Source organism: Lipophrys pholis (assembly GCF_963383615.2).
Source record: "Lipophrys pholis genome assembly, chromosome: 3".
In the NCBI taxonomy this organism is placed as follows: Eukaryota; Metazoa; Chordata; class Actinopteri; order Blenniiformes; family Blenniidae; genus Lipophrys; species Lipophrys pholis.
The window spans coordinates 29,377,738-29,404,080 of record NC_137627.1 but is presented as its reverse complement, the minus strand read 5'-3'; the positions used below and the strand labels follow the sequence as shown (position 1 = coordinate 29,404,080).

The 26,343-nt window shown below is 41.9% G+C and overlaps 1 protein-coding gene across 2 annotated transcripts; it reads left to right on the top strand.

Moving 5' to 3' along the window:
* The first annotated feature begins 1,340 nt into the window (after positions 1-1,340).
* rcbtb2 (regulator of chromosome condensation (RCC1) and BTB (POZ) domain containing protein 2) lies at positions 1,341-26,194 on the top strand. 2 transcript variants are annotated; one of them, XM_080459112.1, is made up of 12 exons: positions 1,341-1,578; positions 2,334-2,468; positions 3,207-3,357; positions 8,243-8,409; positions 8,484-8,642; positions 10,474-10,581; positions 10,651-10,793; positions 11,067-11,257; positions 17,921-18,047; positions 23,835-23,974; positions 24,047-24,177; positions 24,299-26,194. In XM_080459112.1, the coding sequence occupies exons 2-12, from the start codon at positions 2,343-2,345 to the stop codon at positions 24,437-24,439; spliced, it is 1,584 nt and encodes a 527-aa protein (XP_080315238.1). In that variant the 5' UTR covers positions 1,341-1,578; positions 2,334-2,342; the 3' UTR covers positions 24,440-26,194. The 2 variants fall into 2 exon arrangements, with proteins under 2 accessions (XP_080315238.1, XP_080315237.1); XM_080459111.1 differs by having other exon boundaries at positions 1,343-1,578; positions 23,835-24,177; positions 24,299-26,188.
* The last annotated feature ends 149 nt before the right edge of the window (positions 26,195-26,343 follow it).

Here is a 26,343-nt window from a genome sequence, read left to right as displayed (position 1 = left end):
ATTGGTTATAAACGAACTTAAAGGGGACATATCATGCTAAATCCACTTTTTTAGCCCTTAAATGCATTTTGTTGTATATTTAGAGTGTTTAGAAGTACAGAAAAGTTCAAAGTAGTCTCTTCAGGTGCTCCGTTGATATCTTTATATTCTGTTTTGGTCATATTTTGCGATCGGTTTCGATTTTTCTATTCTCTATTACGTTTTTTGAACAATGACGTCACAGTATTCTCAGCGGAACTGCCAAATTAGGACATCGACATTTCGAGCAATCCGCCATTTTTGTTTCTCGCTGCGATTTTGTAGTCCAACCGAAGTTACGAGAGGATAAGTCGAAATGTTCGGTTGTTGGATGTAGTAACCCACAAGCTTCGTTACACCGTCTCCCAGCATCAGAACCTTTTCGAAGTGCCTGGTTGAGTTTTATTTTTCACAGAAATGTACCCACATCTGTGGGTAAGATCATTTTTGTGTGCGCGAATCACTTTAAGGACGACTGCTTCAGCAACCTCCGCCAGTATAAAGAAGGATTTGCCGAAAGACTTGGTCTGATTGAGCGGTCAGTTCCTTCTATCTATGGAGACGACGAACAGAGCACTTCGGTAAGCTGTATATAACGCTAAAAAGTGTGATGATAAGACGTCCCTGTCATTGTTTTGTTAGCATTAGCAGTTGCACCGTCTTCATATGTTAGCGCTGTGTGCTCGTTTTAGATTATAATGTAACTTCTGTGTTAAATAGTCGTTGTAATACAGGCAGTATTGTAGTAGTGGGCATGGATGGAGAAGTTAGTGTAAATATAGTAACACACCATTGCGTTACATCCATATGAAGACGTTGTTCTGAAGGTGCATCATCGTCATTTTCATCTCGCTCCGCCGGGTCCGACTCTGGCTCGAACATGTATGGCTGGATGGACAAATCTTCCGTTGTTGACATTTTGGAAATAATGTGTGAATATAAAGTTTCTGCGCCGCTAGATAATTGTATCTGTTCTATCAAACTACAAAGATGGCCGAACAGGGTGTAGTTGAACCGAGTATCACCTCTGCAACCTGGAGAGGAGGCGGGGTATGAAGTGTCTCATTTGCATTTGAAGAGACCGCCCCAAAACGAGTTGCTCTCAGAAGCACATCAGAAAAGTAGTTGAAAAGGGGCCTGTGGAGCTATAATAATGAGGAATTCAGACCCAAGCATTGCAGTTCCGCTTTATATAGACCACAACTGTATGATTTATATGTAAAAAGGAAGGATTTAAAAGCATGATATGTCTCCTTTAAAGAAAGTTCTTTTATTGCGACATTGTGCCGGTCAGATAATCCACTCTCCCACTGTCCTTGAATGCACCGCGAGGACAATAAGGAAGTGAAGGAGCGTTGTTTATTCCCGGCGCTGTTAGCCGTCGAAGCTAACCCCAACAAGGCACAGCCACAGCCGCAAACTCGCCCCCAAAAAACACTGCGCCGACATATGTTTGTGTGAGGAGTTATCATCAACATATGCTGCCTGACATATTCCTGGTGTAACTGCGAATTGTTAAACGACAACGACGGGAGAGCGACGAGCAAGAGGAAGAGCAAGGTAACGTCAACAGTTGGAAGCTTCGAGCATCACTTTGCAACCTCAGTAGTTTCGGCACGATAACCGTCTTTAATCTTGACATAGTCCAATTAGCTTTTTTTAAATTTTTATTTTAAAGTATACTATTATTCACATATTATAAGAGTTGTGACACGTTTGTTTTCCTGTTGTCGGATTAAAACTTCAGGTTTAATTCAGGTGCGGGTGCAGATTTTCCAATGTAAATTTAGTAGTTTGACTTTTGGACAATTGCATTGCATTTTCACTTGCTTTCTTTAATACAATGCCACTCATTTGGCTTTGCATTAATATATGTTGACACATGCACTGATTTTGGAAAGCTCATCTTTTGTGGTACCTTGATGGCTTAAATATTGCAGTGAATCAATAGAAAATGTGGATTTGCTCTGTACTTTTCTCTCTCTGTTAGCAGGTGTGCATGTCTCAGTCCCTGCAGAAACCTCAGTTCAGATCCCAGAGGCTGCCAGTGCTGCTTTGTGGAGAATTCATCCTCTGTTGTTGCAGATGAAGCAATGCGTCATTCACATTTTCTTTCTGATGTGTTCATTTTAATTACCTTTGTTTTTTTTAGGGGGGAATGTAGTTAATCACTGACCAGAAACTCTTCATAGTTCATTTTACACAACCAATCATATTGCTACTTGATGTGACTCAGCATTTTCTTTACCCATATCAAAATCTGTTTTTCAGTTTCATGAACCAAACCCTGTGTGTTTTCCCTCTCGTGTTCGCAGCTGAGTAGTATGCTGGACGTGGGGAAATGGCCTGTGTTTGCACTCCTTCCTCCTGAGGAACTGCGGCTTATCCGGCAGGCTTGTGTCTTTGGCAGTGCTGCAAATGAAGCCTTCTATGTCACAGTTAATGATGAGGTAATGTTTGGACTTTAGGACTAGGGTGTGTCAATCCCCTTGTTTATACTAAGCTGTGTAAGAACTGACTGACCTAATCTACTTTCATAATAAAGATTTATGTCCTTATTGTGGCGAAGTGGAGAGGAAAACACCAGAGGCCTCTCACTGGATGATATGAGGTGCAGCTCCAGGCAAGAGGGATAAGCAGATAGACTGAGGCTATCTTTAGCCAGACAGGCCTAATACCCGAGCAAGCTCTGTTTTTATCCCGTGGAGCAGTGTAATACATGCCTCATCTCTCCACCCTCACTGATTTGTTTGTCTCTGCAGGCATGCTGTGGTCTCAGAGTTGTGGATTTCTCCTGAAATTATGGAGCTTGTTACATTCAGTCTGGCCTACTGGGATGTTTTATGAAAATCCATGTTAGTGTTGAAATGAATAAACCAGAAATCAATAAATCTTCTGAGAGTAAACTGGAAAATCTCCCGGTTTATTATTTATACATTGTGATTGAAGTTGTATCACATTCATTTCCCACTATATGGAAATTAATTCATAATGCAATTTAAACAAACACTGATACATTTTGTTGTAAAGATGTCCACACTCCAGTTTTTTTAAACCTTGATGAATATTTACATTTAATCTGCTTCCAGCTTGAAATCTCACCGCATACCCCACCTCTTGTTAACAGGTCTGCCACCACACACCACATGAGTAAACAGTGTTCAGACTCTTATGTTTGGTCTCTGCAGGTTTTCGCTCTGGGCACCAACTGCAGCGGCTGTTTAGGGCTCGGAGACCTTCAAAGCACTATTGAGCCACGCAGGATCGATGTGTTGTGTGGAAAGAAGATTGTGTCCCTGAGCTACGGAACAGGACCACATGTGGTTATCGCCACTGCAGGTAAAAACTTTTCCCCCCCAAAAAACTCCTGAGGAGATGGCTGAGTGAGAAAAATACAACATGGAAATCCAACTCTAGGGGGATGGACGTTGTTGCTGCTCAAATATGAAACAAATATATCTTTAGATTCATTTTATTGTTGTTTGTTTGGCTCAGCTAGAATAAAAAGTTAATTGTTTAACAGTTATTCCAACACTGGTAACATGTAAAGTTAAAAGTTTCATGCATATTTAGAAATTTGAATGGTGATGATTGATTAAAATGATGAAACGGACCTCGTTTCGTAATATTTTTGATTTCCATTACTTCTTGGCTCGAGTTATGATGGATAAAACCAACAAAAGCTTGCAATATTTTGACTTTCATGTCTATTATAAGATATATGAAAGCCTCTACATATAAAGCATATACTAAACTGATTCTCAGTGAGTCAAGAGGGAGAAACAAGTGATTGAGTATTTCACCTAGGGAAACCTAACACTGATATAAGGAGCAAAGGATTTTTTGTTTCGACATTTGTTAAAAGGCAAATGACAAGAGAAACCGGGCGGATTCAAGGAAATTATTTTTTAAGTGACTTCTAAACATTAATGATGATGAGCAGTCATTAAATCTTCCTTTCAGTGTGGAAAAAATGTTTTTTCAGTTTCAGCGGGTTGACACACCGGTGTGATCAGGGCTTGACATTAAGGATTTTTACTTGCTCAGACAAATTTTTATTTGCCCGAAGTTTAATGGGAATTTATAATCTTGGGTAATGTATGCATTCTACCAGTAAATACATTGTAATATGTTTCTGTAATTGTTTTTTTGAATAACGTGAGGTATATTTGACTCCAATTTAAAATGACTAGACAAACAAAATAGGATTTCACAAATTGTTTTTACAATTCTTTCCATGAGAGTATCTATGCAGATTCTGAAATAGTACTGAAACATTTAGCCTATCGGAGTTAATTTACATATTAAATTTATTTACACATTAACAGTCATTTCAATTACCTTAGAATAGTTGAAAACAACTGTATTATATACAAGTACTGCATTAATGATTTAAAGGGAAGAAATAAATTCTTGTGCATACCAGAGAATTAAGCACTAGTTTTATACAAAAAATTAATTGTAGTATCATACGTTTAATGATACTATTTAGTGACTAGAGTACACCAATAAAAAGACACAAAACTGATGCATGACAGAGTCCAGTGATGTAGAACAAAAACGGACAAAATGTGTATCCAGTTTGTTGTCACTAAAATATTTTGAAAACAAGTATTGAAGCACAATTGATGAACATTCACATGTTCTTATTTAAGGTGTCTGATCGAGGGACAGCTTCAGGGACTTGCTCATCTGCATTGCAGTACGGATGCACCAATTCACGTTTTTATATCTGCTGATACTATTCTGATACCAGAGCTCTGTTTGCTTTAATATTATTATTATCATTATTGTTGACTTTAGATGAGGCTGTAATAAACTTCTCTCTACAGTAAAGTATGAAATGTACTCAAACGGCAACTTGGGGTTAGTATAAGGTCAGAAAAGGAAGCAGTACAAACTATTTTTGTTCCTTTTGGACAATGTGGGGGTCTGCGTGACGTCTGCATCCCAGAATAAACTAGTTCTATCTTTAAAACCTCAGAATCACTTTATTAATCCCTGGGGAAATTCTATAGCAACGCAGAACCAACAGAATATTTCCAGCTCTAACGCAGCTCCAACCATTGGGACTATTTTCAGGGAGTTTAGCGTGGAGTAGGACGCAGCTTCACGGAGGTGTAAATCGCCTGCTCCAGCGGAGGAGCTGATTTTCTGTTTTGACGTCAGTGCCGTTCTCCTCGGAGAGCTGGAGTTTTAAAATGGTGACGTCTGGCGGCAGAGCGCCGCCTCGCTGTACTACGGCTTTGCAAACATCCACGTCAAGGTGTTGCTTTGTGGTGTTTTGAGCGTAAAATACGTTCAAACAGCGACATGATGTCATGAAAAGTTGGATAGCACAGTGCTACTTCCTTAGCCTGCTCGCTGGCTGCAAACTGTGGAATGGATTTCCTGACTCATTCCTCCTGGTCTCATTGAGACCCGCCTCCCTTCAGGAAATCCAGTCCACAGTTTGCAGCCAGCGAGCAGAGCAGCAGCAGGGAAACACTGTGGAGTCATTTCAGCAACAGTGAAGCAGACGAGGCTCATGGGTCAGAAATCTCTGCAGGTTGGATCTGAAATTTCTGATCCGTGAATTACATTGATATCGGAACCCGATCCCGGATCGGATCGGCCCCATCCCTAAAAACCACTAGCCCGTTCGGGCAAGGTGGGCAGATGATTCAGTTGCCCGAGCAAAACTTTTACTGGCCTCGGACGTTCAGACAAGCCTTAATGTAGAGCTCTGGTGATGTGTCTCTTTTCTGCTAGTATTCGCCGTCATTCCTGTATGTTCACCTTTTAATGTTTAACTGATTTTTAACAAAAGTGAAACTGAATACACCAATACTGATTCCAGTATCGGGTATCAGGTTCGATACTGCATGGCGTACTCATACTTGTAAAAGTTCTCTGATACAACCCGGCAAGTACTTTGTGACATCATGTGTCAGCCCGCTGCGCAACTTCGCCCGCTGGTTCAGAAGAGAGTGCAAGCGTTGTCAATGATTTGGAGATTTTTTATATTAATGAGATTGACAAAAATAAGACAGACAGTAAATTATGTTCTGGCAAAATATCAAGAGGAGGAGAAATATAGTTAGTACAACAACACCATCTTAATCACCAGAGACATTTGGACCAGCAGAGTTCGCCTGCTGTCGCTCATTAGTTTTACTGCACAGTACGTCACTCCTAGCCAGTGGCGCCGCCAGGATTCAATTTCATAATATGCACACACACACACACACACACACACACACACACACACACACACACACACACACACACACACACACACACACACACTCAATCCACCCCTCAATAACATTTTTTTATGGCTACAAAAGCCATGTTATCATGCAGAAATGCAGTATAAAAAGCCTTTGCATCACAGATAGATACTTGTGTAGCCAGAATAAATACCTTTATGAATAAAAAAAATCTGAGTTCACTCTTACCTTCTGCTGCCGCTGCATAAAAAAAGCAGCTGCTATTACTGAAACTTCTGAGGGTCAAGGAGGGTGACGAACGTCAGTTTTTCGTGGTCTTACAAATTTAAAGGCAAATAACATAATCCTGAATCCTGCCATGGAAGTTGTAGTGAGTGCAAGTAAATTGCACCGGACCTCCGTGCACTTGGAGTGCGGCAGTGCGTTCAAAGACCTCTTGGAAAAGTCCCTCTTAAAATGGTTTTGACAATAAATCCGCAACCAAATCTCTTTATCGTCTCCTTCAGCCATTGTAGTTTGACAAAACTGCTATTAAATCAACACAACTATATTTTTGTTATTGCAGCTCGCTACAGATGCGGTCAGCTAGTGCTGGAGAGTGAACTCTCTGACGATCCAATCAGAGGGCTTGAATACACTGATGTCACGCTAGGCCTGCTGGAAGGCCCTGAGTCAGCAATAATAAAATCTGATTGGTTGAAGCCTTCCTGTGGGCTCACCACCTGCAGGAAGGTTCTTAATCGGTGCATTGTGATCTGGGTGACGGTGCTCAGACTGTCACCCCCGCGACCCGGAAACGGATAAGCGGAAGAAATGAATGAATGAATGAATGGTTGAAGCGGCAGCGTGACCGACGCTTGTTTTACGCTGCAGACGCCTGCAGAATTGAATGTGAAGGCCTCAGGCAGATTTCTTTACCCCTGGCAACAGATGATGGCTAAAATGTGATTGGTTAAAAGCTTTAATATGGAAGTACACGTATGGAAGCAGCGCAGACCGGGGAGAAGCTATGAGAGGAAGCGGACAGATCATTTGGAATTATATAAGTAGTATTCATGGACAAAATATAATCAACATCAGTCTGTGATTCAGATATTTTTCTTAAGCTTGCAGAGAAGGCCTTGCACACCCTGACAGCCTGCCACTGCTTTTAGCATTTATTTTTTTCACACCTTCAATAAAAATTGTACACACAAGTGCGTACAGGATTACACTCATTGCTACATGGATGCTTGCGTTCTTATCTCACAGCAAGAAGGGCTGGGTCAAAATACGGACCGAGGCCTTTCTGTGTGGAGTTTGCCTGCTTTCTTCTTGTGTGGGTTTCCTTTAGGAACAAAACAAAAAACAACACAAAAACCCCCAAACAGACATGCATGTGACATGAAGTTTTCACTCTAAATTGCCCCAAGGTGTGAAAGAAAGTGTGTGTGTGTGTGTGTGTGTGTGTGTGTGTGTGTGTGTGTGTGTGTGTGTGTGTGTGTGTGTGTGTGTGTGTGTGTGTGTGTGTGTGTGTGTGTGTGTGTGTGTGTGTGTGTGTGTGTGTGTGTGTGTGTGTTTGTCCTGTGATCGGCTGGTGGACTGTCCAGGGGGTAACCTGCCTTCTCCCATAGTCAGGTGGGATTGGCTATAGTGCAACCCTGCACAGGATTAAGTCGTGTAGAAAATGGATTGACGATACACTCATTATCAGCGAGCTGGAAAAAATTCTTTAAAATAATTGGAAACACAATCTTTACCTTTCTAGTCATTTCCCGTTTGAAAAACCCTCTGACTTGCAGTGAGCCAATTCGGTGTCACACAACTGTCATCAACCAATCACGCAACACACATCCAGGAGGACAGAACACCTTAAAAAGAGACAACAGATCACCACAAGGACACCCAAACCCAAAATAACAACCCGGGTCGTAACACCCTGTACTGTAAATCATGACAGTCGGGTGCTTCTCATCTCAAAAAACATTAACCACTGTGACAACATGAGTGAAAGTGTACCTGCTGCTGTGCAGATGGCGAGGTGTTTGCCTGGGGCCACAATGGCTACAGCCAGCTGGGGAACGGGACAACCAACCACGGATTGACCCCAGCGCTCGTGTCCACCAACCTCCTCAACAAGAGGGTGACAGAAGTGGCCTGTGGCTCCCACCACACTATCGCCCTCACCACAGATGGAGAGGTAGATTCCCCCTGCTCTGAATTAGTCTCTGCTTTGAGTTGCCCGGGGCTGCCAACACGTATGTCTGTGCTCAGGTGTTTGCGTGGGGGTACAACAACTCGGGACAAGTGGGCTCGGGGTCTACCGCCAACCAGCCGACTCCACGCCGGGTCAGCAGTTGCCTGCAGAACAAAGTGGTGGTGAATATCGCCTGTGGTCAGCTCTGCTCCATGGCTGTACTGGACAACGGAGAGGTAATAGGTGACAATGTTTAACACAAACTTCAAGTGGTTTATCAAACATTGCTTGGGGCCACACAGGAAATCGAAACATTGTTTTTATTTGGGATTTCATGTTTTCTGGCTTCAATGAGATCCTATGCACATGTTCATATAAAATCCAGCAAGAAATAGAGATGATAATCTGTTTTAAAAAAAGTGATAGATAGAGACTTTATTCATCCCCGTGGAGAAATTCACTGTTCTAGCAGCATCAACACATGATAAGTGTTAAAAGCAGGGTTGGGGAGTAACGGACTACATGTAACGGCGTTACGTAATTAGGATACAAAAAATATTTTAACTAATCCGTTACAGTACATAAAAAAAATGTGTAATCTCGTTACAGGTATATTAGATAAAAACTGTGATCTCATGTTTTGAGTATTAATTGTGGCTAAACGCGCCATTAACCTTTTTTTTTTTTTTTAAGTCTGCTGATTGACTCAGTAGCGGGTCCAGCGGGTTGTTCAGTTATTATCAATCAGTGATTTATAGAGAGAGAGAGAGAGAGAGAGAGAGAGAGAGAGAGAGAGAGAGAGAGGAGAGAGAGAGAGAGAGAGAGAGAGAGAGAGAGAGAGAGAGGAGAGAGAGATGAGAGAGAGAGAGAGAGAGAGAGATGAGAGAAGAGAGAGAGAGAGAGAGAGAGAGAGAGAGAGAGAGAGAGAGAGAGGAGAGAGAGAGAGAGAGAGAGAGAGAGAGATGAGAGAGAGAGAGAGAGAGAGAGAGAGAGAGAGAGAGAGAGAGAGAGAGAGAGAGAGAGAGAGAGAGAGAGAGAGAGAGAGAGAGAGAGAGAGAGAGAGAGAGAGAGAGAAATACAGCAAATTATCGGCTCAAGTAACAACCCACAACTGACTTCCTGTTTTGTATTACGTCTAGTAACGAGCAACGTGATTGGTCAATTGATACTACGTGGTCTATACCTTTTGAATGGCGGCTTCTGATTGGTTCGTAATTCTGACTCGTCCTGGTGCACTCAAATGCTAAAGCAGAGAGGAGGATTTTCCTTTCCAAGATGCTGAGGAATTATAACTGCAGAATCCACACAGGTGGTATTAATTATATGGACGTATGATCTATCCAATTTTTCACTTCCAAAATGAGTGTCATGTCTCCCAGTCCATAATCTCCTGGGACTTGGTAGTTTTATTGTTGAGAGTCACTGTAATAACAAGCCAACTTGGTCATCTGCCCATACTAGTGTATGTGTGCTCGCCATGGTTAATATTTATAGCATATTGTTCTCTGCACACTGTGTGTGGTTTTATTACAAAAACAAACAACAGCACCAACTATTGGCCCAACATAAAAACTGTCGTTTTCAGTGTTTCTGCCATTGCGCTGTTAATGGATAGTTTAGCAAGTTGCCATGTAAATGTGTAACTTTTCTGAAAGGAAAATGCAAAAATTATACATTTTCGCTTGAAACATTATGTAACCGAACCCTAACTCAAACCAGAAACATTCTCAGTGTGAAGTGAGCTAACTGATACGCCACTGTGTGATTGGGTGCAGATTAAATAAATTAAAACAGCCATTAAATTAAGCACATGTTGAATTCAGACATTACAAAAATGATAAATACAGACAACAAAGTTTCACAAAACTTTCACGTTTTCACACCAGGATGTAAATCATTCAGAAAAAAGTTGATAAGGATCGATTGTGTTAAGTTTTTTTTCAAGAAATTTTCGGACATCTAATCCTTGTTATCAGTTAATGACACTGTATTGAGTTTCATTCTCAGAAAAGTGAGGAAAGAAGTGGAACAATTCTGAAATAAGATCTATTAATGTTTTGCTGGTAGATCTATGGCTGGGGCTACAACTGCAACGGACAGCTCGGTTTGGGCAACAATGGCAACCAGCAAACCCCGTGCAGGATCGCTGCCCTGCACGGTATCAACATTGTGCAGGTAAAAGCCCCAAACACCGACTTTACTTTTGTTGTCATTCAGTTCAAGCTCACACAGACTCTTTGGCAGGTTGCGTGTGGCTATGCGCACACACTGGCACTGACCGACGAGGGCTTTGTTTATGCGTGGGGAGCCAACTCATATGGACAGTTGGGAACTGGCAACAAGAGTAACCAAGCTCTGCCCATCTTGATAAACACCGACAAGGAGAGGTGAGTGCTTTGTGTCCACACAAATGAGCAAATCATTTAAGGCAACCTGATGAAATGTAGAAAGGATTTGCAAATTGCCTCAGCGTCATGCATTGTTTTATTTTTATTTAACAAAGCGTGATGTGACAGGCATTTACATGACGCTTCAAGTAAAAATGCATTGGTTTCACCATAGCTGTTGCATTGTGCATGTTTTTACAAACTCACCCTGACAGCCTGACTTTGAGGCTACTTCGATAGCAATGAGAATGTTGTTTTTCTTTTCTCCACCAGGATGGTGGAGGTGGCTGCATGCCACACCAGCCACACATCGGCCTCCAAGACACAAAGCGGGCAGGTTCTGATGTGGGGTCAGTGTCGAGGTCAGGCCGTGGCCAGCCCCCACCTCACCCACTTCAGCAGCACAGACGATGTGTTCGCCTGCTTCGCCACACCGGCCGTGACGTGGCACCTCCTCTCAGTCGGTAAGAGCGTTGCAGAAACACTCTTCAAAACCTCAATCATCCGGTTCGATTTTCGCTATTTGACTTTTTTCTCACATTTAGCCTGTGACCAGGCAAAGATAATGATGCAGCGGGGACATTCCTCCAGTGTCGTAGGTATAAATTCCTGGAAGTGGTCTTAGAAATAAACAGGAAGCTCTGTTTCCACTTTGTGTCAACCAAAGTGTTACTATGAACTCGCCACTCAAACGTAGGGGCATTAACCTTTCACTTTTGACAGCCTCAGCTTTTGTTTACACTCTATTTTGTAACGCTAGTGACATCCCATATGAAATCCATTAAATTACAGAACCGCTGAAATGATTGGTGCTCTCATGGATGCAGGCCTCTCGCGTTATCTCCTGCTTCACTGTCCGCCTCCAAAAAAAACAATTGAATTAGTCATTCTTGACCATTTCTTTATTATTTTCAGCCACGCCCCTCCTGTGGACAGAAATTTAAATACTATTTAGAATCTGTTGTGCAAACAATTCACTGGGAAGTGCATTTTTATCGATGTAACACATAAACATTCACAACTTTTTTTTAAATTGTAAACATTGATTACTCATCAGCTTACACCGGCACCAATGCCAGTCCAACCGAGCGTCATGTTTCTATGACTACCAAGTACCAGTATGAAGCACGAGGAGAGTCGTGTTAAATGTTCTCTTCTAGAATATAATAAAAAGCTGAAACACTTCTGAGAGAAGTAAACTATAACTACACACAAGATTCTAGTGGCACTGGTGTCTTTATTCGACTGTGTTTGTGTTGTTGGGGTGTATTGGAACCAGTGGCCTGTACTATGAACCGTGATAAACGTATCCAGGACCTATCTCTGTTCCCTGGGTTGACTTATCCAGACACGCCCGATCCTGATCACCGTTACTACGAAGCAGGTTAACTCACTAGTTCAACCCAGACCTAAGTGTGAACCTTTGCATGAAAGGGGCGGAGTTTGAAGCGTCTGACCAATCACACACAAGGAGAAACTCTGCAGGGCAGCTTACAGATTACTGAAGGAGCAGTTATTGTCTGAGAGTATGAAGAATTAAAACCCATCCACCAGGCTAAAAGCAACACATTTGCTGTGTCCAAAGTCAGGCCCGAAGTGAGATTATATGATATTAATTAATCTGAGATATAAACTGACAGCACCACACGCTGATCAGTCAGTTTCACTTTATTATTCAATTCAATTCAATTCAATTTTATTTGTAAAGTGCTAAATCACATCAACAAACATCTCAAAGCGCTCTTACAATGATAGAGTACAACAGAACCCAACTAAACCTTTCCAAAGCAAGCAGGTGTAACAAGCAACAGTGGCTAGGAAAAACTCCCTCGCATGGAGAGAAGTTCATAAGAACTCCTTCTTCAGGAAGAAACCGTGGGGCGGACCCTAGACTCTGGAAGAGCGGCCATCCGCCTTGACCGGTTGGGGGGAGAAGTACATGGGATAGGACAGGGAGAGAGAGGAATAGAAGAGGGAGAGAGAGAGTGGCAGACAGGCGAGATAAGTACAAATACTAAGAAAAGTCTATGATGAGCATTGGTCTGATGATGAACCAATCTCAGTCTGGAGTTTAAGGGCCGTGCTGTTTCGGTGGGGTCCCGGTGCTGTGGTGGGGTCGGGTAGTAGGACCGTCGTAACTCCACTCTGGGAGTCTTGGGTCTGATCCCCTGGATCCTGCTCCCCTCCTGTCAGGGAGAAAAAAGACGGCGGCAGTATCTGGTGGCTACAGTAATGTTGTTACACAGAGAGAAAGAAAGAAAGACAAGAAACAGAACCTCCAAATGTAGAGTTACTCCCTTTAACGGGAGAGAGAAAATCCCCTCAGCAATCTAGGCCTATAGCAGCTCAACTTAGTGGTCCTAGTTTATTCCTAATGATAAGCTTTATCAAAGAGGAAGGTTTTTAGTCTACTCTTAAATAAACTAATGGTGTCGGCCCTTTGGATCGAGGCTGGTAGTTGATTCCAGAGTAAAGGAGCCATATGGCTGAAACTCCTGCCTCCTGTTTTACTTTTATGGACTTTAGGGATTACCAACAGTCCTGCATCCTCAGAGCGAAGGGCTCGTGGAGGGTGATAAACTTCTAGAAGTTTCTCGATATAGGACGGAGCCTTCTGATGAAGAGTTTTATATGTGATCAGAAGGATCTTGAATTCTATTCTAGATTTAATTGGAAGCCAGTGTAAGGATGCTAAGACTGGGGAGATGTGCTCTCTTCTTCCAGTTCTGGTTAGTAAACGTGCAGCAGCGTTCTGCACTAGCTGTAAGATCCTAACAGAGGAGTTTGGACAGCCTGACATTAGGGAGTTACAATAATCTAATCTTGAAGTCACGAAGGCATGAATCATTTTTTCTGCATCTTTGAAGGACAAGAAGTTTCTAATTTTTGCAATATTCCTTAGATGGAAGAAGGCTGTCCTGGAGACATGTTTAACATGGGAAATAAAGGACAGATCCTGATCAAAAATAACACCCAGGTTCCTAATATCACTGTTAGAGGTTAAGGTAATATTATCTAACCTAATCAGACTATCTGAAAAGTTATCCCTGAGCTTTTTAGGACCTACGATTATAACCTCAGTCTTGGATGTGTTGAGCATTAAGAAGTTGATAGACATCCAGGACTTAACGTCCCTGAGGCAGGACTCTAGTTTAACAAGTTGGTCGGCCTGATTGGCTTTAATTGATAAATATAGCTGAGTATCATCTGCATAACAATGAAAGTTAATGTTGTGTTTCCTAATAATATTTCCGAGTGGTAACATATAGAGATTAAACAATATCGGTCCGAGGACGGAGCCTTGTGGTACTCCACACAGGACCCGTTCATGCATTGAAGATTTGTTATTTACATGAACAAATTGAAACCGGTCAGATAAATATGGTTTAAACCAGTTTAAGGCTAAGTTTTTAATGCCGACGGCATCTTCTAATCTCCTTAAAAGTATATTATGATTGACAGTATCAAATGCGGCACTAAGGTCCAGAAGAACTAAAACAGATAGAAGACCTCTATCTGAGGCCATTAGAAGGTCATTAGTAACTTTTAGCAGTGCAGTCTCTGTACTGTGGTTCATTCTGAAGCCGGACTGAAAGTCCTCCAACAGATTATTCTCCTGCAGATAATCATTGAGTTGTTTAGCGACTACTTTCTCCAGAACCTTTGACAGGAAAGGAAGGTTGGAGATCGGCCTGTAGTTTGAGAGAAGGCTTGTGTCTAAGTTTGGCTTCTTAATGAGAGGTTTAATAACTGCTAGTTTAAAGGATTGTGGCACATAGCCTATTGTTAGAGACTGGTTAATAATTGCCAGTATAGAATTATTGATTAGTGGCAGTGCCTCTTTCAGAATTCTAGTAGGAATTGGGTCCAACAGGCTAGTAGTTGGTTTAGCAGAAGAAATAAGGGAATTTAGTTGGACTAGTTGTATTTGCTGAAAGCATTCCAGATGACGGTTTGATGGATGTTATCCCTAAGCGTTGTAATTTTATTTTGAAAGAACTTCATGAAGTCCTCACTACATATATTGATAGGAATGGTGGGCTCGACGCTATTTTGGTTCTTGGTCAGTTTGGCTACAGTACTGAAAAGAAACCGAGGGTTGTTTTTGTTTTCCTCTATTAAGGATGAGTAGTAATTAGTTCTACTTCTACTCAGAGCTTTCTTATAAGTTTTGAAGCTATCGATCCAGGCTATATAATCTAGGTCTGTTTTTGTTGAACGCCAAGCTCTTTCTAATCCACGGGAGCATTGTTTAAGCTCGCGGGTTGATGAGTTGGGTATGACTTTTCCTGTTTTTTCAGTTTCATTTTTTGAGGAGCTATGTCGTCCAGCGTTGTTTTTAGCATATCTGTCAGACTGTTTGTTAGGTATTCAATATCTGAGCTAGCAACAGTATACGGGTCAGGAAGATTCACGACTGATTCTATAGCAGAGGGAATTCTTTCCTTGAATTTAGTTACTATGTTATCAGAGAGAGACCTGGTTAACACGGCTTTAGCCGGAGGTTTATAACTATTTAGAACAAAGTCAAAGGTTATTAAGAAGTGATCTGACAGGAAATCATTGTGAGGAGAGATGGTCAGATGCTCTATATTCAAACCATAAGTTAGAATATGGTCTAGGGTGTGTAGATGTTTATGGGTAGGCCCGTCTACTACCTGGGAGAAACCTAGAGAGTCAAGTGTAGATTTAAAGCTGGCATTGAAACTATCATTTTCTACGTCAACATGAACATTGAAGTCTCCTACCATGATAACCTTATCTTTAGTCAGGGCTAGATCTGACAAAAATTCAGAGAATTCAGTTAAAAAAGTTGAATAAGGTCCAGGAGGACGATAAATGATTACAAATTCTACAGAATTTACTATTTTATTTGACGGGTGTTGCATGGTCATGCTCAGACTCTCAAAAGAACTAAAGTTGGATTTTGGGTTAATATTAATTAGTAACTGAGAGTTATAGATGGCTGCCACGCCCCTTCCTCGACCACTTTCACGAGCTATTTGAGTGTTAGTATGACTTGGAGGGGAGGCTTCATTTAGACTAACATACTCATCTTTACGTAGCCAGGTTTCTGTTAATCCAAAGAGATCAATGTTGTGTTCGGTTATCAGATCATTGACTAGAAGAGCTTTGGATGATAAAGATCTAATGTTTAGGAAACCACATTTAATTTTTTTGTCTTGATTTTGTCTAGTTTCACACTTGATACGGATTAAGTTTTTGTAGTCATTAGAAGTTGTTTTCCTAGGTTTAGATAGTTTTATACTTGTGGTGGTCCGAGGGATAGACACAGTCTCTATGGGATGTTTGACTAAGTTAGCTATGGTTGGTGACTGCCGAGAGGGAAACTCAGAGAGGCGTGTAGGACTGCGACTCTGTTGCCTGGTCCCCACTCTGGTGCGTCAGGATGGAGGAGCTAAGCTTTTAACTATGTTTCTAGATAAGAGGTACGCTCCATCCAACGTGGGATGGATGCCGTCCCTCCTAATGAGACCAGGCTTGCCCCAGAAGGACTTCCAATTATTAATGAAGCCTACCGAGTTACTGGGACACCACCCTGACCGCCAGCGGTTAAAAGATGACTAGCGGCTAAACATCTCGTCACTAATGAGGTTTGGGAGATGTGTCAGGCTGAGATGTGTCAGGCTAAACTTCCTCACTGCTCTTCTTTTAGTTTAGATTTTCCAACCAGTTGTTTTGAGATTGAGTTTCTCTTGGGTGAGTGTTTTGCGTTGGAATATAAATTCATCACCGCGACGGCAAGAGGAGTTCTGCGTTCCATAAATTCATGTTTCTGCAGTTCTGTCAGGTGTGATCATTAACTTCATTATTACAGCTCAACCCTCGTGGAGATAGAGACTCAGCGCTGAATCCACGCACCAATCAGTATCACTTAAGAATCGGCAGGTCATTTTCCAAGCGATCTAATTGGTCAGGAGGCGTCGCTCTGATCTCTTATCGAGAACATAACCTGCTCCGGAGCAGGTTAGACATTCAGTGTAAGTTGCCGTTGTGATTTATCCCGGTGCCAAGTGAGCGAGCATCGTAGTACGGAAAACCCAGGGTTAATACTTGGAAGTTATCTCGATAAGAGAAAATCCAGCGTCATAGTACAGGCCTCAGGAACAAGAGATATACATTAAGGGGCCGTCCACACAAGAACGCCGGTTCATGTAAGCGCACAGCTTTTGGCCAATCAACCACACGAAGTGGCGTTTTAGAAGCCCGAAAACCTTTTTTTTAACACAGGTCCTAGAGTGGGGAAGTTCCAAAACCTCGGCACGGCTGTGAGGTGTGGACGTCAGTGACGATCTTCTGTGGAAAAACGATGAGGTCATCACCCCCTTCACCCCTCACAGCGGTCCACGATGTCACCTAATAACCACAACAGTCGCGGACTACATGCTCCAGTCAAGCTGCAGAAGCTACTGACGCTAGCAGCAGGAGGAGCAGGGCCATAGACCTGTAGTACTCTAGTATTATACTATACTATAGTTATACAGAAGACTATGACCAGCAGACTTCTAAACTTCTATGTGCTATGTCTTCTTCTGTATGTTTGCTGATTTGGTGAGTCACAGCGCCCCTAAAGGCCTGACATACTGTATGTACTACATGCCCTTAAACATCGTGTTGAGCCGTGTTCATAGTGACGTGTGGACGGAATTTTTTTGAGAACCCCGGGGAGAAAAAAGATCGTTTTGGCTCATGTGGATGTGGCCTAACTCGTGTCGTCCTCTTTTGTGCTCTCAGCCTTTCACAGGTCAACTCACCTGTGTGTCTAACTGTTGCCATGGTAACAGTGTGACTGACAGGCTTCCAGCCACTGTTGTGTCTGATGCCTTCATTGAACCTCAGATAACTTTTTATGACCGAACGTACATAAAAAGTACGGTATAAGAATTGGCATTTCAGCATCTTACAACACGTTTTACTCTGTGCTACTCTTTAAGCCTTCTGGCTCAAACTTGTGGCAATGATTTCAAGTGAAAACATAAAACTTTAGTTATGTTTTTGGTGTCTGTTTACGCGACAATGGTGCTCTGAGCACGCAACTTTTTGGAAACGACTCCCAAGGTGGAACTTTATTAAAATGGCTCCTAAATCTGCTTTGTTTTCCCCAGATGGTGATGACTACCTGACAGTTGCTCAGTCTTTGAAGAAGGAGTTTGACAGCCCAGAAATTTCCGACCTGAAGTTTTTGGTCGATGGGAAGTGCATTCATGTCCACAAAGCCCTGCTGAAAATCAGGTAGAGGAAACACATGAAAGTGTCAGTTAATGGATAAATTGGTGACTTTAAGTTGCCTGTGTTCAATGGTGTTTTGTCTCTGTGTGTTTACGCTGTGACAGACTGTCCATGGTCAGCTACAGCGACCCAACATTGAATAGAGCAGTTCAGATCATGGATGATGGTTAATTTCACAATTTATTAGCAAAACAGGCAAACCCGTTTAATAATTGTAATGATGATTTTTCTCACTTTCAGTTCCGGAAAAATTACTAGTTTTGTTTAAAACAATAGTTTTACGGCCTGTTGGGGTCATTATGTGACAAAACCTAATTAAGAATGACGTTTCTGTGCTCATAATGACCTTTGTGCAACTGAAACCATGTCTGTGGGTCTTTCATTGATATTTCTGTGTGCTGATTGTGCTTTGTTTAAAAAAAAAAAAAAAAAAAAAAATATATATATATAAGCAGCTTTCCTTTGTTCCCCGCATGAGCCCTCTGCTTTCATTTCGGTCACATGGGTGTATTTTTCACATTCACTATTTGTGCCAGATCATTAGTATTCAGAACGTTTGGTGCTGAAAAGAAAAGCACATCATGATTATAGAAACTTACAATTAAAGCAGAAAAGACATACTTTCCCATTCTTAGCCATCATGAGAACAGCCTCGGTGTGAGATCTCCCCCGTGACGGTAAATTAAACACAAACCTGCTGCCCGTTAGCCATTTTGACTATATTTAAACTTCAACTGTGCAACAGCTCCCTCGTCTTTCCTGTTCAAGTCACGAGGAAGCAGAGACGGGCCTATTGTTACCTGTTTCTTTTTATAACTGCAGTCCAAACACAAAGTATCTGCATTCCTGTCCCCTTGCTCTTTTGCACTGTCAGGAGGAAGGAGCCGGACTGTCTGCGGCGTCAACTTCAGTGCACATGCTCACGCGAATACACCCCCCCAAAAAAGTACTCTTTGGCAAGATCACATGCAAATAAAATGCACTGGAAGCTGAAGGTGGTTTGTGATTGGAGGGTTTGGAGCCAGTGCAGATTAGCAGTGAGGGAATTTCAAAGTCTTTGAAAAACAAAATGGTAAAGTGTTTCTTTTCAAGAGGGAGGACATCCTGGTTTTGCACGCAGTTCCCACAGGCAAACTAAGCCTGTAGGGCTTCTTCTTACGGCGGTCAGTACAACAACAGGATCTGAATCCAGGTTTTCCCAGATAAACCAGACACGCAGAAACCAGGACCAACTCCAGAAATCACAATATGGCCATCCAGAACAATATACACCGCTTCTAGATCCAGTATTGTAATATAATATTTTTAAAATAACACCATAATTATTCAGTGTGCCTGTAATGAATGTCCTTCTATAATAACAAACACTGCATTATCAGTGCTGTTCCTTACTGTTGTAAGATTTGGCTGTTTAGTATAGATAGTCCAAATTTTACAAGATAAACAATACTTCACTTAATTTTTGCCTATTTCATTGGGCTTTGGGGATTATTATTATTAATGTAATTTACACATTGAGTAGTTCTGCCAAACCTAACACACAGAGAAAATAACTATCCTTCAGAAGGACTTCAAAAGTATGTAGATTCTTTCTAGATGTCCTTCCAGATGTTGAGGAACAGCTGGGGTTCTTATCAGAGAACGGTGAAAACTGCTAAAACCAAATATTTGTCTGATATTATTGTTTCCAACTGTCACAATCCTTGTGTTTTCTTTAAAACTGTCAACTCTGTTCTTTTTGCTCCACAACCGGTCTGCCTGGAGAACTCCTCAGAGGTGTGTGAGAGCTTCCGGAGCTATTTCACTGATAAGGTTGTGAACATTAGGGCCGTCATTAGCAGTCCTGCTTATGACCCCTCTACCTCTGTCACATGCTCTGTTGAGTTAGAGCAGTCTGAGCCTGTCAGCCAGCCTTATTTAACAGAGATCATTGGCCATATGAAGCCTGCTGGATCCCCCAATGATCCAATTCCACCTCGTCTTTTTAAAGAGGTTCTTCCCATATTGCCATCGTGTGTCCTCAACATTTTAAATAGCAGTTTGGTAAATGGGAGTGTAGCTGTGAGTTTTAAGCATGCAGTGGTGACACCTTTGATTAAAACGCCTGGCTCAGACCCCTCTGTGCTCGCCAATTTCAGGCCCATCTCTAAGCTTCCTTTCCTTTCTAAGGTTTTGGAGAAAATCGTTTATCATCAGTTAAAGTCATTCTTGGATGAGCACAACATTCCGGAGGTGTTTCAGTCTGGGTTTAAAACCCTTCACAGCACTGAGTCAGCACTGTTGAAGGTTTTTAATGATATCTTCCTGGCCACAGACTCTGGTTGCTCTGGTTCTGTTGGACCTTACAGCTGCCCTCAGATCCTCCTGTGTCCTCTGGAGACCTTGGTGGGCATAAAGGTCCGTGCTTTAAACTGGTTCAGGTCATATTTAGCGGATAGAAGTTTCTGTGTCCGTGTTGGAACCGTAGAGTCCTCTGCAGCATGTGGAGTGCCTCAAGGCTCTATACTTGGCCCTATTCATTCTCTCTCTACCTACTTCCTCTTGGATCGATTCTCCAGAAACATGGCATCGCTTTTAATTTTTATGCTGACGACAGCCAAATTTATTTTCCTCTCAATCAAGAAAACGCTATTTCCGTGAAACCACTCCTAGATTGCATTGTTGAAATCAAGGCTTGGTTGTCCCTGTATTTTCTTTTATTTAAACAATGAAAAGACCGAGGTCATGTTGCTTGAGCCTTGTGATTCCACCAAGATACATGTTGATCCGGGTCCTTTAAGGCAACACTTAACGCACTCAGCTAAAAACCTCGGTGTCAGACTGGACTCTGATCTTAAGTTAGATTTACAAATTAAATCAGTGGTCAAGTCCAGCTTTTTTCAGTTGAGACAACTCGCCAAAGTGAATCCTTTTCTCTCGTTGCATCATTTTGAGATTTTAATCCATGCTTTTATCACCACTCGGTTAGATTACTGCAATGCAATTTATATTCGGCTCAGCCAGTCTTCACTCGCACGTCTTCAGCTGCTCGACTTTTAACACGTGCCAAAAAACACGAGCCCATCACACCAGTTTTAGCATCAGTTCACTGGCTCCCTGTTCACCTTAGGATTAATTTTAAAACTCTTTGATTTGTTTTGAAATGCCTTCATGGCCTCGCCCCTCAGTATTTGTCTGATCTGCTCCAGCCGTACACTCCCTCGGGCTCCCTCAGGTGGGCAGATTAGTCATTGTTGTTTGTCCCTAAGACCAAGAGGAAGCAGAGAGGTGATCGCGCCTTTTCAGTCTTATCCCTAAAATTGTGGAATGACTTGCCTCTGCACATCAAACAGGTCGACTCGCTTCCTGTTTTTAAAACGTCTCTGAAAACACACTTTTTGTCTTTGGCTTTTAACTCAGTCTGAGAGGTTGACTTTTATTGTTTTTAACGATTTTAGTTATTTTTATTGTTTTTATTGCATTTATTCTGTGTTGTTATTTAATGTTATATATATATATATATATATATATATATATATATATATATATTTGATTTATTTATTTATTTATTTTTATCTGCTCCTGGCTGTACAGCACTTTGGCCAACGGTATTGTTTTAAAGTGCTCTATAAATAAAGTTGAGTTGAATAGATTCTGCTTGAAAATGCAGACATGGCAACCTGTCGCTCTCAATGCTGTTTTCTTTAGGTATCAATGTTGAAATGTGAGTATCGATAAAGATTTTTCATCCCCATCCATCACAGACCGAAAACCACTCTGATTTATTCCCACAAGTAACTAAGTGATTAATTGACCTCAAACGGGAACATTTTGCCAGATAGTAGAACATAATATGTATTTGAAACAAGCTGCACACATACCCTATATTGCCAAAAGTATTTGCTCGTCTGTCTTCACACACATATGAACTTCAGTGACCTCCCATTCTTGAACCAGAGGATTTAATATTTTAGTCCACCCTGTGCAGCTATAGCGGCTTCACCTTTTCCAGGAAGACTTTTTACAAAGTGTAGGAGTGTTTATGGGAGTTTTGGACCATGTCTGAGGTCGGACACTGATGTGCGATGTGAAGTCCTGGCTCGCAGTCTCCATCTAATTCATCCCAAAGCTGTTCTATCAGGTTGATGTATGGACTCTGTGCAGGACAGTAAAACTAGATCATCCAGGTCTTTATGGACCTTTGCTTTGTGCACTGGTGTGCAGTCATGTTGGAACAAGACAGAGCCCTCTCCAAACCATTCCCAGGACATTTTGGACTATTTCAGAGTTTCTTTCACTGAAACTAAAGGGCCGAGCCCAACTTCCCAAAAACAAGTCCACACCATAACCCCCACCCCCACCAAAGTTTACACTTGGTACAATGCAGTCAGACAAGTGTCGTTCTCCTGGCCATCACCAAACCGAGACTGTCCATTAGATTGCCAGACGAAAAAGCATGATTGGTCCCTCCAGAGAACTTGTCTCCACTGTTCTAGAGTCCAGTGACGGTGAGCTTTACACCATTGCATCCGACGCTTTGCATTGCTCTTGATGATGTGCTGCTTGGAAGCAGCTGTTTCCCCCTCTGTGATTTTTCGTGGTGCACTATTTCATGCCTGAGTTAGGGTCAGTTTCACTGAGCTCCTGAGAGCGACACATTCTTTCACTAATGTTTGTAGAAATAGTCTGCATGCTGAGAAGTGTTAGTTTCTGAACTACCACATCCACACAGCTCATTTACCCATCGAGGGCCATCTCATTTTTAGTTGAATGCTTGACTTTCCTGTGTTTTTCACATTGTTTGTGATCAATTTTGTTAAGACCGAATTTGTTCCACATATGGAAAAAAACTACAGTAACTTCAACACACATTACAAATAGTCAGTCAGACTCAGTCAGACAGTGGTTATTTAAGTTTATGAAAGTTTGAGTGTGATTGGTTGGAAAAAAAATCTTAATTTGCAAACAGTTTGACTGGAGAAGAATTGAATAATCGACTGCTTCTTCCTACTCCCTTTAAAGCATTTTTAAAGTTTTCATTATCACTGTATTCATAATTTGGTTTTCTGTATTACGTTTGCAATAAAATTAAACTAACAAAGTGCAGGCTTTTCATAAAGAATGCAAACAGATTGACTTCAGAACACACACATTGTAATGTGTTAAACTCATAAATACTTTCATGTAGTTTCACCTTTTTAGTTACAGATGATGAACTTAGTCCAAAGTAGGCAGAAGAAAACGAATAAAGGGGAATAAAACTCTTGGAAGAGACATTTGTGATGACCTGCCACTCACAAGTTCAACTCAGGCCCCATTTATACGTCGCGTTTCAGGTGAAAACACATCGTTTTGTTTCAGAAAAGTTTCACATTTACATGGCAACGTTTTGAAAACAATGTAGTTTGGGTGCTGCTGTTTGTATTTCCTCATGAAACCACACACGCAGAGATCACTTGAATCATTGTCGGTTAAATGGGCCCTTAAAGTGTATTTCAAGATTTCATCTCGGCAGAGCTTTCTGGTGGCCCTGAACATGAAAACCACTCCTGCGAAAGACATTCTCCATGTTTCAGGAATCACCATGTCATGTCTTAATATGCAGCATTTTGTCTCAATGTGTTTTTCCAAATGTTGGAGCGTTTCCTTGAAATGATTATGAATACAAATTCATGTTAATTTGAACTTCCCAGAAGGATTGTTTTTAACCACTTTTATTGAGAATTAAGCAATCAAGGTTGAGTACCTCTAATCTGTAGCAAATGTGTGGAATCGGGATAGTTTCCAGCTCCTCTTTCATTTCCCCTCCAGGTGCGAGCATTTCCGCGTGTTGCTGAACGAGACAGATGAAGACGTGATTGAGGTCCACCAGTTCTCGTACCTGGTGTACCGAGCCTTCCTGGAGTATCTCTACACTGACACGATTAACCTGCCACCAGAGGATGCTATTGGTAAGTCTACAGGGTGGGTGGGGCGGCGGCTCAGGAGTGCTGAATGTGCTCACCCCTGTGCCGGTCTTGCAGGGCTGCTGGATTTGGCTACGTTCTACCGAGAGACCCGGCTGAAGAGGCTGTGCCAGGAAACAATCAAGAGGGGCATCTCAGAGGACAATGCCATCACTCTGCTGTCTGCTGCCGTCAAGTATGAGGCGCGGGTAAGCTGATAGCGGCCGACACACTGTCAGGCAGACACGGTAGTGGTGGCGGGAGGCCTGCGCGGTAGCTAGTCGGGTTCCACTCCTCAGCACTGACCAGATAGCCCTCTTCATTTTGTAGGACCTGGAGGAGTTCTGCTTCAAGTTTTGTGTCAACCACCTAACGGCTGTCACGCAGACTCAGGCCTTTGCAGACATGGATCATGACCTGCTCAAGAACTTCATTAGCAAAGCCAGTCGCTACGGAGCCTTCAAAAACTGAATCGCCCCCTCCCCATTCCCATAGTGAGGGATTCAGCACGATGAGGGTGACACTCACAGAGGAGACCAAAGCAAACTGATCGAAGACTTTAAAACCAGAGAGGCACGTGGCCAAATATTTTACCTGTGAAAAGACGCTCGGGTGTGGCTGCTGCTCCTGCTTGGGTCACACCGCTCGTCCAGACAGACAGCGAGGAGGCTAAAGAGAAACATGTGCCACAGCAGTTGTCTGTCTGCCTTTTCTTTTTTTTCTTGTGTTGCTGACAATGTGCTCAGTTGGTTTTTCTCTTTCTTTTTCTTTTTTTATTTTTTTTATTCGAGGCAGCCAGAAATGAAATGCGTGTACCAATTGTTCCCTGAAACACTGCCTTTCAGAGGTTGCTGGAATTTTAAAAATGCTACTGTCACATTGCGCAATTAGAACCTATAAGATTGGTTCCAGATTCACTTTGCAGCTGATATATTGAATAACATCTATATTCCCGAATGAAGTTCATTGAAAGGTGGTTTCAATCCAGCACTGAATCCAAATTTCTCTTCTTTTCATTGACTTTGCATTGTGACTATGAACGATTAACGCCTCCATTTTTATTTTCATCACTCTGTACATTATGTTAACGGGAAACTTGGGTCCTCGTGAAGGACACTTCTACCAGGATAAAATATGAGAACTACCACTTGTAGTTTAATGATAAGAACTATCTGTACGTTTTTCAGTTGGAGTAATGAATCAACATGCATGCATTTGGTATTCTTTAGTATGCAGTAAGTACAGAGTAAATGCAGTTTATCTGATCGAGATGTGGTTGATATGATCTTCATCCTGGCGTTGCCACTTCAACGTTCACTGTGGACTTGTTAAGTTTTTGTCAATGCACTTCCTGCCACACACTCCAGGGTAACACTTCACCCAGTTCACCATCAGCGGGGACTTTCCTTTTGCGGATGGGTGCAGGTCGAGAGCAGAGCTGATGAAGAACCACATGAATCAACTTCATACCTACGTAACGTACATTACAGAATCCACAAACAGAGTGGCAGCATTCAACTAAGAAACATGCAAACTGTTTATATCTGGCAGCTTGTTATCTTGAACTTGCAAACTGCAAACGCATTTCATTGTTAGTCCCTTGCCGGTTCTTCCTCTACCATCCACACTTACTGTTGCTGTTTGTCAACATTAGTTCTGCAGTAGAAGTTGTTCTGCTGCGGTTGGCAGTGAGGCGGTTACACATTGAGCAGATATAAGCCTGAACTTTTTCATGGCTGCCGGAGCTGGAAACAATGTTTGTCCCTGTGTGTCGTGACACTGATGTTACACTGTTTTCTACAGGAGTGTCATTGTCGTTTGGTATGTTTACACAACTTTGTTTTTTTATTTTATTGCTCACACATTGGCAGCGGACTCACTTCATTCATCTCACGAGCGTTTCTTTACATGCCTTCCCGGACAGCACTTTGTGGTCATGGAGGTAATATTAGCAGCCATCAAATCAAACCACAAGGACGTTAAGTCTCCATGTAATTCCATGCCGAGATCCTAACATCGCTCTGAATGGAAAGTCACAAAATGCTCTTGTTAAAACAAGCCCATTAGTCTTAGTTTGTTTTTTTGTTTGTTTTTTAGAACATTTTGATAATTACTAAATAATGCCAGTATGTTCTCATTTTGTATGTAAATGATGTGAGCTGCTGATCTTGGCACACATGGTAGCGTTTGACAAAGTAGTGTACAATAAAATCATGAAGAATATTGTTTTGATGTGTTGCTTTGTGCTGTAACTATTTGTGCCAGCAGGGGGCAGTATGATGCATTTGATTTCACACCAATTCAATTCAGTTTGATTTCTATACCAACACAGCACAGTCATTCCTCACAACACTGCCATTTCAAGGTACTTTTAC